At 49.1% G+C, this 16040-nt stretch overlaps 3 protein-coding genes across 14 annotated transcripts in view; all 3 read left to right on the top strand.

Moving 5' to 3' along the window:
- Positions 1-2524, top strand: part of PXN (paxillin) — a 66367-nt gene extending 63843 nt beyond the window's left edge. For all 9 annotated transcript variants that reach the window (XM_072802774.1, XM_072802777.1, XM_072802781.1 and 6 more), the window contains one exon: positions 387-2524. In XM_072802774.1, the coding sequence (XP_072658875.1) occupies positions 387-653 (267 nt within the window). In that variant the 3' untranslated portion in view covers positions 654-2524. The remainder of the gene's footprint in view (positions 1-386) is intronic.
- A 3460-nt stretch (positions 2525-5984) lies between these two features.
- On the top strand, positions 5985-11500 carry RPLP0 (ribosomal protein lateral stalk subunit P0). Of its 3 annotated transcripts, XM_072802768.1 has the most exons (9): positions 6054-6077; positions 6354-6455; positions 6602-6639; positions 8067-8242; positions 8355-8442; positions 8562-8708; positions 8818-9003; positions 10772-10912; positions 11268-11500. In XM_072802768.1, exons 4-9 carry the CDS (start codon positions 8130-8132, stop codon positions 11427-11429), a joined length of 837 nt encoding a protein of 278 aa, XP_072658869.1. In that variant the 5' UTR covers positions 6054-6077; positions 6354-6455; positions 6602-6639; positions 8067-8129; the 3' UTR covers positions 11430-11500. The 3 variants fall into 3 exon arrangements, with proteins under 3 accessions (XP_072658866.1, XP_072658869.1, XP_072658867.1); XM_072802765.1 differs by lacking the exon at positions 6602-6639 and having other exon boundaries at positions 5985-6077; XM_072802766.1 differs by lacking the exon at positions 6602-6639 and having other exon boundaries at positions 6061-6099.
- A 1424-nt stretch (positions 11501-12924) lies between these two features.
- Positions 12925-16040, top strand: part of GCN1 (GCN1 activator of EIF2AK4) — a 59018-nt gene continuing 55902 nt past the window's right edge. The window contains exon 1 of one of the 2 annotated variants that reach the window (XM_072802760.1): positions 12925-12979. In XM_072802760.1, the coding sequence (XP_072658861.1) occupies positions 12962-12979 (18 nt within the window). In that variant the 5' untranslated portion in view covers positions 12925-12961. The remainder of the gene's footprint in view (positions 12980-16040) is intronic. The other variant, XM_072802759.1, reaches the window with a different exon arrangement.

Here is a 16040-nt window from a genome sequence, read left to right as displayed (position 1 = left end):
CCCGGGATCATGCCCCGAGCTGAAGGCAGACACTCAGCCACTCAGCCACTGAGGCGTTCCTTCTCAGTGCCTTTTATACCCAAGTATGCAGCTTGGTTTCTGGGCACAGTGTTGCAGCCACTTGCCCAGGAGTCAGACCTATGCTAGAGTCCAGGCTGTGCAACTTAGTAGCTAGCTGTGTGATCTTAGGCAAGTTACTGAACTTCTAAGCCTCAGTTGCCTCCTCTGTTGGGAGAATCTAGTCAGAGTTTAGTGCAGCGCTTGGCATGTATGAAGTGCTCTGCAAGTGAGAGTCATGACCATGACTGTCTTCTGCCCATCCCAGTGGCAGAGGCCTCAGCCCCTAGCCCCGGCCTGAGCCCCCTTCACCCCCTTCTGCCTGGCAGGAGTGCTTCACGCCCTTCGTCAATGGCAGCTTCTTCGAGCACGATGGGCAGCCCTACTGTGAGGTGCACTATCATGAGCGGCGAGGCTCACTCTGCTCTGGCTGCCAGAAACCCATCACGGGCCGCTGCATCACCGCCATGGCCAAGAAGTTCCACCCGGAGCACTTCGTCTGTGCCTTCTGCCTCAAGCAGCTCAACAAGGGCACCTTCAAGGAGCAGAACGACAAGCCTTACTGTCAGAACTGCTTCCTCAAACTCTTTTGCTAGGCACCCTCCATGGCCCCCCTGCCCTGGCCCAGCCTCCCCAACTGCTACTGTGACCCAGAGGCCTTGCCCAGGGGTGAAGGGACAAACCCAATTGCAACTGGAACGCATGTCTTTGGCTGGTGCAGGATGGCAAGAGGGCCTGCTCTTCTTTCCCCTGCCGGAGCCTCTGGGCCTTTGTTCTCCTGCAGCCCTCCCCAGGCTGTCAGCTCTTCATCCTCCCTGGAGGTGGAGGCTGGAGGGCCCCAGCCTCCACTGCGTCTGTCCCCTTGCACCCGCCTGGCCAGGCCAGCACCCCACACTGGAGCCATCTCTTACTCATATTTTGGCAGTGGAGCCAGGGGAAGGGCAGGCAGGGTCAGATGGGGTCTTTTTTTATCCTTCTCCCCCACCCAGTCCCAACCTAATTATCCTTGTCCTGAGAGTAATGGGGGATACCCACTCCCTTCAGACAATGCCAGCATAAATCCATCTGTCCAAGGGTGGAAGTGTTCGAGGGGCCGCAGAGGGTTTCTCGGGCTCCTCTTGCCCTTCCAGTCTCCCCAGGCCTGGGCAGCTGCCCCCCAAACCCCCACAACTGCTCTGGTTCTACTGAGAAAGGCCTCTCTCCAGCAATAATGTTTTATAGTCACTTCCTCCATCTCTGGGGTGGTGTGAGGTGGGGAGTTTCACCCCGTGCCTGGACACTGTATCGACTTTGATAGATTTCTACACTGAGGTTTGAATTCATATTGTCTGAGTTGCTTTTACTTCTCTATACAAAATGATTTTGAAGAGATTTTAAAGCTGTCCCTTTTTGTACTCTTCTCATCCATGGCCACTGGTCCTGTTGGTGATGATGGCTGTGGTATGGGGTTTGCCTTGTACTGAGGGCTTGGGGTGGGGAAGCAATTTGTATTTTATTTTTTCTTAGCACAAGCAGGTGAATTGGGAGCAGCTTTCTGACTCCCCTTCCTTAACTTCACAGCTCACCAGGACTGTTTTATAAACTGCTGTATTTTAAAACCCCTTCCTGGATACTACCTGGGCCAGCAAGCTCTTAATGACACTGGCCTCAGGATGTCTTGCCCTTTGGGGCCTAGAACTCTGAACCTCATCTGTCCTGTTCCTGAGGGAGGAAAAGGGGAAAGTATACTTTAGGGGTGCTGATTCCTGCCCGAGTAAGGCATCAGGAGCCTTGCTCCCCTGTGAACTTTTTGGCAACAAGAGAACCCATTGAACATTCTTGGCCTCCACACCGCTTTTCTGCCTTGTCAAGAAAGCTGGTGTGTTGTTTTGACCATTAGTTTTGTTGGTTCCACTGGGCCCACCGTTTCCCCAAATTTCCTGCCCTCCCTGGAGACTGGAGGTCTAGGGGAAAGGGCCCAGGATGTGGCAACAGAGCCCGATAGGACTCTGGGCAGCGGGACAGGATCCTGCTAAAGTAGCAGGAAGCCCCCAGAGCTCTGTCCCTCAAGGATGAAACAGGAACAGGTAGGCCTGGGCTTCTGAGTCAGCAGAAAGGGGCCCCCGTGGGGTCTAAAGTGAGGAAGGTCCAGACCACTTCACTAGCTTCACAGCAGAGGCTGAGCATGTGGGGGTCTCAGAAGAGGGTCCCCTCCTTTGAGGCAGGACTGGAAGCAGCCCCGGTCTGAGGAGGTCAGCCAGGCCCCTCCAAAGGTCTGATAACTCCACTCTACCCATAAGCCTTATTGCTCTGTTTACAGTGACCTGCCCCAGGCCCCTCCCCTAGGGGGACTGGGGTGTCTGGGGTCCACCCTCTGGGTCAATGGTTATTTGATTTGATTTTATTTTTTTCTCTGTAAACTTCTAACCTGGCTTTTCCCCATGTCAATTCCTGTGATTTATGCCAATAAAGTTTGCCATTATTTTCACCCATGCCTAGTTCCTTTTCTTGGCAGTCCGAGGTAGCAACTTAGTACCAGAAGAGAGACCAAACCCTCCCCAGACTCAGGGGGACCATATTGAAGGTAACTCAGTGATGTTCCCTTCTTTGAGGCAGACAGCCCTGGGGGATGGGATTCCTGTGTGAGCTTTGCATTTCTCCAGCAGCTGGTGAGGAAAAGCAGGGGGAACAGTGTTGTTGGGCCTTGTGTGGCTCAGGCCCTGCCCTAGTGCTTTGCTTGTAGACTTGCTGAGGGCACCCTCAGGTGGGCTTGTGGGTGGCCTCACCCTTATTTACAGCTCCGGAAAGAGGTTCAGAGAAGAGAACTGACATGCACAAAACGGTCCTGAGTGAGCACAGAGGCAGGATGTGAACCCGGGGCTTGCCTCTGCCTGTGTTCCTGCTTTGGCCAGACACCCCCCACCCTACGTGCTGGCACCACACCTTGGGTGTGGAACCTTCCCAGCGGAAGTTGGCAAATTTACATTTGAGGGTGGGTCTTTTCTGCCCCCTGGTGGTCGTATCCATATTTGCATGCTATAGTCCTGAGCCTCAGGAGCTTCCTGGATAGCATTGTTCCCCTTTGAGATGCTTCATAATTTCTCCGTTCTCTAGAATGGTTTTCCAAAAGCAGCATGTTGATTGGGACGCCTGGGTGGCTCAGCAGTTGAGCGTCTGCCTTCAGCCCAGGGCGTGATCCTGGAGACCCGGGATCGAGTCCCACATCGGGCTCCCTGCATGGAGCCTGCTTCTCCCTCTGCCTGTGTCTCTGCCTCTCTCTCTTTCTCTGTGTCTCTCATGAATAAATAAATAAAATATTAAAAAAAACAAAAAAAAAAACAAAAGCAGCATGTTGAATTTTAGTTGGAATCTTGGCCATTTCACGGTGCACTCAAGTGGAAAGTACCTTCGACCATCACTGAAAGTGCTGATGGTTTATTCTTCTGGACCATGTTGAATTCATTTTATTTATAGAAATGGATATGGCACGTTTCACTGTAATTTGCTTTTTCACTCAACTGTACTTTGTGAGTATTTTCCCATGTCAATAAATAGAGACCTGCATCATTTTTTAATGGCTTCATGATGTTCCATTATATTGATGTACTACAATTAGAGATATTTATATCATCAGAGCCAGGATGTCCTTGGAAAGGTACCATGTGAGTATGTATATAGTTGAAAAAGGGCATTTAGGGAGAGACAGCCTCAGAATTTAGAAGGCAATGTATAGCATCATGAAGCCCATGGGCTTTGAACTTGCTCCTAGATTTCATTTCCCAAGTCAGTGTTTATTGGGGCTTGAGCAAGTTGTTTAACCTCTCTGTGAATTTTATCATTGATGAACGGAAATGCTAATACTGTACCTCCTCAGGGAATTGTTGCAAGGATTCACAGCAGTAATGTGGACAAAGTACTTAGTGCAATGCTGAGCATGCAGTAATATATTGTCATTAAAAAGAGATCTTAAAAAAAAAAGATCTTAGCAGTAATTGACTCTAACAGTTCTCTAAACAGCTGGTCACCAGAAGCAACATCAGAAGCTTTGAAAAACACAGAAATTTCTAACTTGAAAGGGTGAAGATAGAAACACTCCTTCAGGCCTAGAATCTACCTCAATCATTACCAAAAAAACATATAGATATAGATATATAGATATAGCACAAATATTCAAATAAGTGTTGAATGAATGTATAATAAAAGAAACAAGAATTTAGTGATTTCTGCCTACATTCCAGGGACTATATTAAGTCTTAACACATATCTCATTTAATCCTCATAGCAACTCTAGAATGGGGATACTTCATTACTCCCATTTTTACAGTTAAGGAAAGGGAAACGGAGGGTCAGCAAGATGAAATTACTTCCTAAGGGACACCTGAGTGGCTTGGTGGTTGAGTGTCTGCCTTTGGCTCAGGGAGTGATCCCAGTCCAAGGATTGTCCTGCATCAGGCTCCCTGTGAGGAGGCTGCTTGTCTCTGCCTCTCTCTGTGTGTCTCTCATGAATAAATAAATAAATAAAATCTTAAAAATCAATCAATCGCTTCCTAGGATGGACACAGTTACACAGTTAGCAAGTGGTAGAAGAAGGATCTAGGTCTTCTGACTGCAAACCTTGCATTCATTCACTCAATAAATATTTGTTATATGCCTGCTATGTGCCAGGCACAAGACAAATGGCTCTGCTTTGGGAAGCCTGCATTCCCGCAGTGAGAGACAGACAACTAACAACATAGTAAATTATACACTGTTACAAGATGTAAGTGCTAAAAAAAAAGAAGAAAAAGGTGTAAGTGCTACCTTAAAAATAGAGCAGAGTTAAGGGAGGAGTGGTAGTGGATTTTTTGGGTAATTTTAAACAGGGCAATTAGGGTAGGGCTCCTTTGAACACATGATATTTGAGCCAAGACTTGATGAAGTTGAGTTACTTTTATGAATGTCAGCAAGCCTTCCAGGAAGAGGCACTAGCTAGTGCAAGACCCCTCAAGTGGGAGCATGCTTTGGAAAAACGCAAAGAGCCTCGACAGGCTGGAAGGGAATGAGTCAGGAGGAAAAGAGTCGAGATTACAGAGGGGGAGGTCCAGAGCAGATCGTACGCAGTTTAAGTTTTAGGCTTTTATACTGAGGAAATGGGAAACCTTTGAGGAATTTTGAGCAGATGAGGTAATGATCTGACTTAGGTTTTATTTATTTTGTAAAGATTTTATTTATTTATTAGAGAGCAGAAACAGGAAGGAGCGGCAGAAGCAGGCTCCCCGCTGAGCAGGGAGCTCCATGCGCAGCTGGATCCCAGGACCCCAGGATCATGACTAGAGCCTAAAGCACTTAACCGACTGAGCTACCCAGGTGCCCCTGACTTGGCTTTTTTTTGTTGTTGTTATTATTGTTGTTGTTGTTGTTAAATAATTTATTTATTCATGGGAGACAGAGAGAGAGGCAGAGACACAGGCAGAGGGAGGAGCAGGCTCCATGCAGGGAGCCCGACGTGGGACTCGATCCCAGGTCTCCAGGGTCACGCCCTGGGCCCAAGGCAGGCGCTAAACCGCTGAGCCACCCGGGCGGCCCGTGACTTAGGTTTTAAAGGGTTCCTCCGTTTTGGTAGGGAGAAGAACAAATTGTCAAGTAGACAAGAGACCATGCTGTTTCTAAAAAGCATGTGCAATTATTCCTCAGTTCCACATAGTATTCTTTTCAGTTTGCGGTTTGGCCAGGGGGCAGGCGGAAACAGCGCTCAGCTCGCGAGCTCTAGCCCTTGCACCCGAGCACCTCCAGCCCAGCAGAGGGCAGCAGCTTGGAGCCGGCTCCTCCAACAGGAAACAGCGTCTTCCTTAACCGCTTGGTTTAAAGGCGGCTTCCCGTTGTCTAGAGTGGCAGCACCATCGTCCAATGGCTGCCGACCTCAGGGTGGCGTCACCAGGCAGACGTCGGCGCCAGCTAAGGGGTGGGGAGACTGTCTGGGTCTTTTGATTGGCCGCTCCGCTCACATATAAAAGGTGTGCGCCGGCGCGCGGCCCTCCTCTCTCCAGGCGTCCTCGTGGGAGGTTCGTGTGGCCGCTGCCGTCGGTCCGGGCCCGGGCCGCGGGGAGATGGGGGGGGCTCTTTGTGAGATCACGGGAGGGGCCGGGCCCAGGGCTCTTGGGCCTGGGGCCTCGGCGGGGGCTTGCGCTCCCCGAGTGGCGGCGGCGGCGGCAACCCCGAGCCGGGCGGGCGGGCGCGCGCTCACGTGTGGCCCGCCCCGCATAGGCCTCGGGCTTGGAGCCCGGTGGGGCCGAGGTGACGGGTGTCGAGGGCTGTCTGAGCTCCCTCTCTCCCCGCAGTGACATCGTCTTTAAACCCTGCGTGGCAATCCCTGACGCACCGCCGTGATGCCCAGGGAAGACAGGGCGACCTGGAAATCCAACTACTTCCTTAAGATCATCGTAAGTGCGGAGATGGGTCGCGGTAACCCGTTTTGCTGCTTGGGCCTTGGGCACTGACAGGGACCGTGAGCTGTCGGGTGTTGAGCATCTCCTGGGTACCGGCTACTAAATGACCATTTTAGGCAAATCTCGTTTAATTTTCGCAGTGTGCGGAGATCTGCGCCTTCTCCCCTCCTTGTTGCAGGTAAATGGGCTCAGGCAGGTTGAGTGGCTCCTAAGATGACAGCATTCATACTGTGGTCTGTCTGGCTTCCAAATAGCATTTATACTAAATGCTCCTCTGCCCCCGTTTTGGGAACGCCTGAGCCAATGAGTGACTCATTATAAAGTGGTAACTTGTTGCATATTAGGTCTTATCACGATACCAAACACCTCATGGGTACTTGGGTGGCTCAGACAGTTAAGCATCTGCCTTCTTCCGCTGGGATCATGATCCCAGGGTCCTGGGTACTAGCCCAGCTTGGGGCTCCCTGCTCAGTGGGGGGTTTGCTTGGCCCTCAGCCCCTCCCTGCTCCTGAGTGCACCTTTTTCTCAAATCCTATTTATTTATTTATTTATTTAATTTATGATAGTCCTAGAGAGAGAGAGAGAGAGAGAGAGAGGCAGCGACATAGGCAGAGGGAGAAGCAGGCTCCATGCACCGGGAGCCCGACGTGGGATTCGGTCCCGGGTCTCCAGGATCCCGCCCTGGGCCAAAGGCAGGCGCCAAACTGCTGCACCACCCAGGGATCCTCAAATCTTAAAAAAAAAAAAAAAAAAATCCCGTTAATGTGTTTTCACGGATGGTCTTGAGGGTGGGGGAATCCTCCCTGCCCAGAAATGCAGACCATCCTGTTTTGCAGGCATTAGGCTGCCTTGTGGAGCTTAGTCTCTTCTACCCTATTTATCATGAAAGTTTTCAGACACAGAAAACTTAAAAGAATTGTCCAGTAGTCCCATATCCACAATCTAGATCCTGCAGGTAGCGTTTTGTTGTTTGTTTTATTGGTATTTGTTTATTGCAGTAAGCCTACCTTTTTTGGAATGGCTTTTTTGTTGTTGTTGTTGTTGATGCAGCCATTTAATGAATCCCTAAAAATTGGGGAAGATTATCTTGAGATCCCAGGATCTCGCCCTTTTGGCTCAGAGTGAGATCCCGGGATCCAGTCCCACATCGGGCTTCATGCATGGAGGCTGCTGCTCCCTCTGCTTCTGTCTCTGCCTGTTTCTCTCTCATGAATAAATAAAGTCTAAAAAAAATTTGAGGGTGAGTGAGAGAGCATGAACAGGAAGCCCAATGCAGGGACCCTGGGATCATGACCTGAGGCAAAGGCAGACGCTTAACTGAGCCATGCAGGTGCCGCAAAAATGAATGTTACGATAAAAAAAAAAAAATTGGGGGATTGAATTAGAAACTTCATTTTCACTATTCGTACTCAGTGTACAAATCTTTGATAAATTTGACAGTTTTACAACTCATAGCTCCCAGTGGGAGGACTTGTCCCAATTTCTGAGTCACTTAAAAAGCCTAGAAGGAAGGGAGTGAGATGGAAGCCGGTGATTATGGGGTTTGGTTTTTCTTGATGTTTCTCTTTCCTCCTGCTAAACATTGTTTCTGGCTTGTCTTTGTAGCAACTTTTGGATGATTATCCAAAATGCTTCATTGTGGGAGCAGACAATGTGGGTTCAAAGCAGATGCAGCAGATCCGCATGTCCCTCCGCGGGAAGGCTGTCGTGCTGATGGGCAAGAACACCATGATGCGCAAGGCCATCCGAGGGCATCTGGAGAACAACCCAGCCCTGGAGAAGTCAGTTCATTCTCCTGGGCATCTTTGTCCTCCTTTCTCGGTACCCTTCTCCCCTTTCCCAGAGAAGAATCAGTACTGAATGGTGACACTCTCTTGCAAACTTTCTTTGCAGACTGTTGCCTCATATCCGGGGGAATGTGGGCTTTGTATTCACCAAGGAGGACCTCACTGAGATCAGGGACATGCTGCTGGCCAATAAGGTAAGAAGATAATCAGGTTGGCTAGAGTCTCGTAATTAATTTTGCTTCTTACAAGGAAAATTGACCATTTTCAGCTTGTATTTGTGGAGAGGAGACTAATTAATATTGTTTCCCTTCAGGTTCCTGCTGCTGCCCGTGCTGGTGCCATAGCTCCATGTGAAGTCACTGTGCCAGCCCAGAACACAGGTCTGGGGCCCGAGAAGACCTCTTTCTTCCAGGCTTTAGGCATTACCACTAAGATCTCTAGGGGCACCATTGAAATCTTGGTGAGTGGACTTGGCTGGCCAGTGCTAGCCAGGCAAGTGGTGGGGGCTTGGTTGCTGTGGACCTGCTGGCTGTTCAGGTGTTGACCGCCCACTGTTACTTGTTCTTCAGAGTGATGTGCAGCTGATTAAGACCGGAGACAAAGTGGGAGCCAGCGAAGCCACACTGCTCAACATGCTGAACATCTCCCCCTTCTCCTTTGGGCTGATCATCCAGCAGGTGTTTGATAATGGCAGCATCTACAACCCTGAAGTGCTTGACATCACAGAGGAAACTCTGCATTCTCGCTTCTTGGAGGTACAAGCTGTCCATTTCAGGCCCTTGGTACATTAATGGTTGAGAGTATGGCTAGCTTCAGACTGGATTCCGGCTGTGCAGCTGAAATCAGCCGCATAATCAAGATGGTTATTTAATCTGTTTAGTTACCTCATCTGTAGAACAGCAATAATATAAAAATAATATAAGGTTGTTGAAGTTTTAAAGAGTTTGGTTTGTTGTTTTTTTTTTTTTAAAAAAGATTTATTTATTCCTGAGAGACCTAGGCAGGGAAATAGGCAGTGGGAGAAACAGGTTCCCCATAGGGAGCCCAGTGTGGGACTCATCCATGATCCCAGGATCACACCCTGAGCCAAAGGCAGATGCTCAATCACTGAGCCACCCAGGCGTCCCGGATTTAAAGAAATAACGAATAGAAAGCTTTCTAGCAGCTCTGGGCACGAAGTGAGGGCCGTTGTTATTCTAGCGACTGCAATAAAACATGGAATTTTTGAGTAGTATCCTGAGGTAAAGAAGAAAGAAAAGTGAGGACTGTGTGATACATAAATGTTGTTGCCAAGCACTCTGGGGAGAACTGACTTTACCTGAGATTAGTTTGCTTAGATTTTGCCATTAGGGACACCTGGATGGCTCAGCGGTTGAGAGTCCGCCTTCAGCTCAGGGCGTGATCCCGGGATCCGGGATTGAGTCCCGAATTGGGCTCCCTGTAGGGAGCCTGCTTCTCCCTCTGCTTGTGTCTGTGCCTCTTTCTCTGTCTTCATGAGTAAATAAATAAATCTTTAAAATAAAAAAAAAATTTTACCATTAAAATTTTTTTAAGGTTTTGTTTATTAATGAGAGACAGAGAGGCAGAGACATAGGCAGCTGGAGGAGAAACAGCCTCCATACAGGATCCCGATGCGGGACTCGATCCCAGAACTGAGATCATATCCTGAGCTGAAGGCAGACGCTCAACTGCTGAGCCACCCAGGCATCGGCATTAAAATTTTTTTTTTTAATTTTTTATTTATTTATGATAGTCACAGAGAGAGAGAGGCGCAGAGACACAGGCAGAGGGAGAAGCAGGCTCCATGCACCAGGAGCCTGATGTGGGACTCGATCCCGGGTCTCCAGGATCGCGCCCTGGGCCAAAGGCAGGCGCCAAACCGCTGCGCCACCCAGGGATCCCCATTAAAAATTTTTTAAATGGATAAGTAAGGTGATGAAAGATGTAATTCCTTTTCTTGGACAAATGAAAAATTTGCAGTTATGTATACTGCTGTTTTTGGAAATTTCATGGTGGATGAAATTCTCATCGGAATTAGCTTAACTTTTTTTTTCTCATGGAACTGAATGATGACAGAATGGGGACTGTTGAAGTAAATGCCATCATTGTGGTGTATGAAATACTCCTGTTTAGAGTAAGGGCAAAAAATGTTTATGAATTACTGGGTCTGAATTGCCTTGCCAGGAGCATTTGGTGTGAGACACAGCAAGTCAGTCTTGAAGTCTTATCTGCTGTTGAACTTTGCTTGAGCTTCACGGTCTTGTCTGTAAGATAGATACCTCAATTGAAATGTAATTTCTGGGCGGCCCAGGTGGCTAAGCGGTTTAGCGCCACCTTCAGCCCAGGGCCTGATCCTGGAGACCTGGGATCGAGTCCCACATTGGGCTCCCTGCATGGAACCTGCTTCTCCCTCTGTGTCTCCGTCTCTCTCTCTCTCTCTCTCTCTCTCTGTGTCTTCTCTTTAATAAATAGTCTTTAAAAATTTTTTTTTTAAAATGAAATGTAATTTCTTCCTCTCTCTAGGGTGTCCGCAACGTTGCCAGCGTATGTCTGCAGATAGGTTACCCGACTGTTGCATCAGTGCCCCATTCTATCATCAATGGATACAAGCGGGTCCTGGCTTTGTCTGTGGAAACTGATTACACCTTTCCACTTGCTGAAAAGGTAAAAACCCACTAGGACCACAGTGGCCTTAAATGGGATAAATGGATGGCAGTGTGTGGAGTTGTGCTTTAATCGTATTTTACAAAGCAGATACGTTTTTAAGAGTATACTTAAGCTGGGAGCAGGGAGGTGTGTCCTGGACTTTAAAAATGACAGGAGACTGGAAGAGGTTAGTTGATGGATAAGAGTGGGGCTTAAGACTTACCAGGCCATACTCAAGCTGTCTTGCCTGATCATTTCTGGGGAAGGCTTCAGTGGCTTAGAAGTTGTTGGCCATTGAGCTAGAGCTGAGGGGTTGTGGTTAGTAGGGGTTGTGGGTGACCATTTTGATCATGAACTTTTCTGCTTGCTTCAGGTCAAGGCCTTCTTGGCTGATCCATCTGCATTTGTGGCTGCTGCTCCTGTGGCTGCTGCCACCACTGCTGCACCTGCTGCTGCCGCAGCCCCAGCCAAGGTTGAAGCAAAGGAAGAGTCGGAGGAATCGGACGAGGATATGGGATTTGGTCTCTTTGACTAATCACCAAAAAGCAACCAATTCAGCCAAGTTTATTTGTGAAACAAGGAAATAAAGGCTTACTTCTCTTAAAAGTCTCTGAACTTTTCATTTTGTACTTGTTGAGGTTTACAGTGCTGTATACTAGACATTAGAGCCATGGTAGAGCAGTAGAGCTTTATTTGAAGTGGATGTTTCTTTCCTTTTTTTTTTCTTTCCAGTGTTCTTTTTGTAATTAAGTGAGGTGCTGCTTTCCCAGCATTCAGTACCACCCAGCTTTAACTATTTTCTAAGGATTTTATTTTTAATCTCTTAATCCCAACTCAGATCAAACTCACAACCCAGAGATTAAGAGGTGCATGCTCCACTGACAGAGCAGCCAGTGCCCCTAACTCTTTCTATGATACCAGATTTCTTATTTCCATGGCCATCCGGCTACTAGCCTACGTCCCTCTAAGATACTTTTGAGTAGGTGTAGTGTCCGTTGAGATGATGCCAGTGCATTATCTAACCATGGAGATCCAATTCTTGAGAGGTGGTGACTAAGATAAAACGTGATTGCTGCATGGGTAGGTGTTTTCCTTCTGATTAGAAATATGTACCTGGGTCCTGATGTAAAGGTATTTGTTGTAACTGGGTTTCTGACTATGGTTTGGAGGCCACTGCTAAGAGGGCCAAGAGCTAAGCTGTGCAGACCCCCTTCCCTTTTTTTTTTTTTTTTTTTAAGATTTTATTCATCTATTTATGAGAGAGAGAGGCAGAGACACAGGCAGAGGGAGAAGCAGGCTCCATGCAGGGAGCCCGACGCGGGACTCCATCCTGGGACTCCAGAACCGTGCTCTGGGCCGAAGGCAGATGCCAAACCGCGGCGCCACCCAGGGATCCCCAGACCCCCTTCCCTACATTAGTATGTAGTTGGCCCATCCATACACTGAAAATTCAGACCGTGCCCTGTGGACGGTGAGGCCCTTTCCCAATGTCCGCCTCCCACTCTATGGCCTTGCCTTCAACTCCCCAGCCCGGCAGGCTTCTGCCTGGACAGGCCCCTCTTCATCCGGATCCTCCGCTGGCAGCCAGACCGCCCCTTGGTCCCTAGCTGCTGGGTCGTCCACCCCTGGGTTACCAGCTCGGGAGAAGATGGTAGATGGAGGTGTCCCTTTTACTGGGTCAGTTCTGCCATCTAAAACTCTGCTCTAAAGGATGTGGTCTTCACTCAGTACAGGTCCACGTGGGGGAGTCCGGGAAGGCGGGTCGGAGGCTACGGGGCGGTCTCCCCGCATTACAAATTCTCAAAGACCTTCGTCCCCCACGACGCCAGGCTGAGAGGGGCCCCCGAGCTGAGGAGGGGGCCCCGGGGAGGGGGGCCTCGACCGTTCCCAGCGCCGGCCCAGGCACCCGATCCCGCTGCCCGCCTCCCCGCGGGGCTGCCGCGGCCGCCGTCCCGCCCGGGGGCGCCAGGCCCGTCCCCAGCGGGCTCCCGGCCTCGCCCTGCCGCGTGGGCCCGCGCTGTGACCCGGAAGCGCTCCGGAAGCGGTTCCGGAGTCAGCGCCGGCAGGATGGCGGCGGACACGCAGGTGAGGCGGGCGGCTGCGGGGCCAACGCGGCCAGCGACTGGGTGTGGACGGCGGCCGCCGAGCCAGACCGCTCCTGCCGCTGGCCTAGGGGCGGGAGGGGCCGGGGGGGCGGGGGTCAGTGGCTGCGGAGGGGGCGACCCTGGGGCCGCGTCGGCCGGGCTCCTCGCGGGTCTTGGTCCGGCCCGGCCCGCGCGGCGCAGACCGTCCCCGGGCTGGAGGAGTCCGGGACTCCGGCCGCGGCTTCCGCAGCGGCGCCCGGCGGGGCCCTCCCTCACCCTGGAGTTGCAGAAGTTCGCCTTTACGAGTCTCTGCTGCGTTTCCCCGAGTCCCCCGGCAGCGAAGCCCCGGCCAACACCGACTTTTCCTTAAACTTTACGTTCAGCAGAGGTTTCTGTAGTACCGGCTATGTGCAGAGACTTAGAGCACAGCCTTTGGATTTCTACAGAGCCGAGTTTGAGTCTCAGCTCGTTGATTTCCACGAGATGCCGGGCAAGTTACTTAGTCCCGCCAAGCCTCTTTCCGTCTATAAAATGGGGCTAAGGTAGTACCTACGGTAGAGGTTTGCTGTGAGGATTCAGGGAGATAAAGTAGGGCACTTTATACGTTGCTGGTTGTTATTAAAGCCTGCTTAAAAATAAAAGAAGCTTTACTACCTTCGAAGGGCCTTATGACCCTCGAGTGTTATCACTCCTTGTAATTCAGGAAAATATTTGGGGAAAAACTTTTTCCTCCACCTTAGCCTTGCTTGTAGTTGTGAGTGTTTTAGAGTGAAAAGACAATCATATGGAAAAAGGAACCGGTGTCTAAGGGCCAGCTTGGCTTCCTTGGATCAACAGGGAGAAGAGACTAAATTTGATTTTGATGGGGAGGTTCTGAGGCCGGAGAGTGAGCACTTAAGGAACATTGGGAAGTTGTGTATTTGAGAACTTCCTGTGCAAGGAGCTGGTAATTTGTTTCAGTTCAGGTATACTGAATCCTGGAAAGAAAAGCTTAGTCTGTTGGGTATTTTGGAAGGAGTTAGGGGGACACATAATGTTTAACATTAATACTCAAGTGCAGAAACCTTTCTCTAGAGCTGTGTTATTCAGGATGGTAGCCACTAGCCATGTGGGTATTAAATGGCTAGTTAGTGAAAAGTAAATGAAATGAAAAATTTAGTTCTTCAGTTGCACTAGCCACTTTTCAGCATGTGGATAGCCACATGTGGCTGGTAGCCACTGTACTGGACAGTGCAAAAGAACAATTTGCATCATCACAGAGTTGGACAGTGCCACTCTAGAGAGAAACGTGAACTTTAAAGCTGTTTGCATCTGGTCACACCAACAAAAGACTTCTCTGAAAGATCATGGTATGCATTTCTTTAGTTTTCTGACGGGGTCTCAATTCATTTTCTGATGAAGAGAAAGAAGAGCCCTGAACCTAAAAAGTTCTTTCAACTTTTTGAGAGAAACTATAGCCAAGAATTTAATATTATCCAGGAAAGGCAGCTCTGTGGGAATTCTAGGTAGAGAGTGGGTTGTATTCATGCATCTATTTTTGCTGTCTCCTCAACCCTCACTAAAAGTAATAAAAGGTTTTTAAAAGGATTCCCACAGAGATTGGGAGAGTAGAGAGCAGACAACAGCAGCAAACTTTTGGAAACTAGAAAGGGATGACTGGGAAGGATTTAGCAGACCTAAGGAAAATGAATCCTAAGCCAGCGGTTGGGAAAGCTGAGAAGCCAGCTGGTTCACATGGCAGAATCTCTGACAGATGGGAGCTGGGGGGATCAGCTACCCTCTGGAAGTGAGGGTGACTGGGCGGGGCTAATTTAGGAGATTGGTGGAAAGCCCTTTTCTGATGCAGTCAGATCCCCGCTGGCTGTCTTTCTCCACCTTGGCAAAAGCCTGAACTTTTCTCTCTGGAAAGTGTAAAACAGGATCACTGTGAGGACTAGTGTAGGAGGTCCAATATCCAAGGAAATCATCTGCAGAGTAATTCAGGAAACTTGTCCTCAACTGGAGGGTGTGTTTCCAGATCACAAATACTCAGCACAGTGGATGAAGATAGACTCACAACAAAGCACATTAGTGTGAAATTTTATTTTTTAATTTTTAAAAAAGATTTTATTTATTTGAGAGAGAACACGAGCTGGGTGGGGGTGATGAGGACAGAGGGAAAGGGAGAAGCAGACTCCCCACTGAGCAGAAAGCCAGACATGGGGCTCAATCCCAGGACCTGGAGGTCATGACCTGAGCCGAAGCAGATGCCCAAAAAACTGAGCCACATAGGTGCCCTGTGTGAAGTTTTAGAACCTTGGACACAAAGAGAAGATCCTAGAACTTTGCAGGGCAAAAGTCAGGTCTTAGACAAAGAATCAAAAATCAGCATGGCAGGGGTGCCTGGGTGGCTCAGCTGGTTAAGGGCCTGCCTTCGGCTCAGGTCACGGTCCCAGGGTCTTGGGATTGAGCCTGGAGTCAGGCTTCTAGCAGGGAGCCTGCTTCTCCCTCTCCCTCTGCCTGCCTCTCTCTCTCTCTCTCTCTCACTCAAATAAATAAAATATTAAAAAAAAATTAACAGCATTGAACTTTGTAACACTAAAAGCTGGAGCTCAGTGAGAATGTCTCCAGTAGTCTGAGGGAAAATGATTTCAACCTAATATTCTGTATCCAAACAAACTTAAATGTGAAGCTAGAACATTTTCAGATTTGCAAGGACTTCACAAAATGGAGAACGTGCTCCATCTAAACACAAGAAAAAGTACATTTTTAGGGTGATACACTGTGTTGCAGCTATAGAGGGTCACCTACCAAATCGGGCCAGGTCATCAAGTTCTGGGAGAGACTTCTTTAGGAAGCTGGAATTTGGTAGAATACCTGGTCTGCCCAAATGTACAAGTGGTAAAAAGTTTGGGATCAAAGTGCAAATTAGAACAGATAAAGCAAACTGAGGGCAGATGGAAAAGTGCATTTATTAACTCCAGGGTTAATAAAGCTGTGTAGGATAGTAAACATAATGTATTAAATGGAGGTCAAGTGGGGCGCCTGGGTTCCGTTGGGTGTCAGATTCCTGATTTTTGGCT

Source organism: Canis lupus, chromosome 27 (genome assembly GCF_048164855.1).
Source record: "Canis lupus baileyi chromosome 27, mCanLup2.hap1, whole genome shotgun sequence".
Classification (NCBI taxonomy): domain Eukaryota; kingdom Metazoa; phylum Chordata; class Mammalia; order Carnivora; family Canidae; genus Canis; species Canis lupus.
Note: the sequence above shows the minus strand (reverse complement) of the source record. Positions and strands in the feature narration are given on the sequence as shown.

What these genes read in the sequence shown, in the direction of transcription:
- RPLP0 (XM_072802765.1), top strand. Translation starts at nt 6,402, where the DNA reads ATGCCCAGGGAAGACAGGGCGACCTGGAAATCCAACTACTTCCTTAAG. An exon ending in ACTACTTCCTTAAGATCATC is followed by an intron (nt 6,456 to 8,066) that starts GTAAGTGCGGAG and finishes TTGTCTTTGTAG; the next exon opens with CAACTTTTGGATGATTATCC. An exon ending in AACAACCCAGCCCTGGAGAA is followed by an intron (nt 8,243 to 8,354) that starts GTCAGTTCATTC and finishes CTTTCTTTGCAG; the next exon opens with ACTGTTGCCTCATATCCGGG.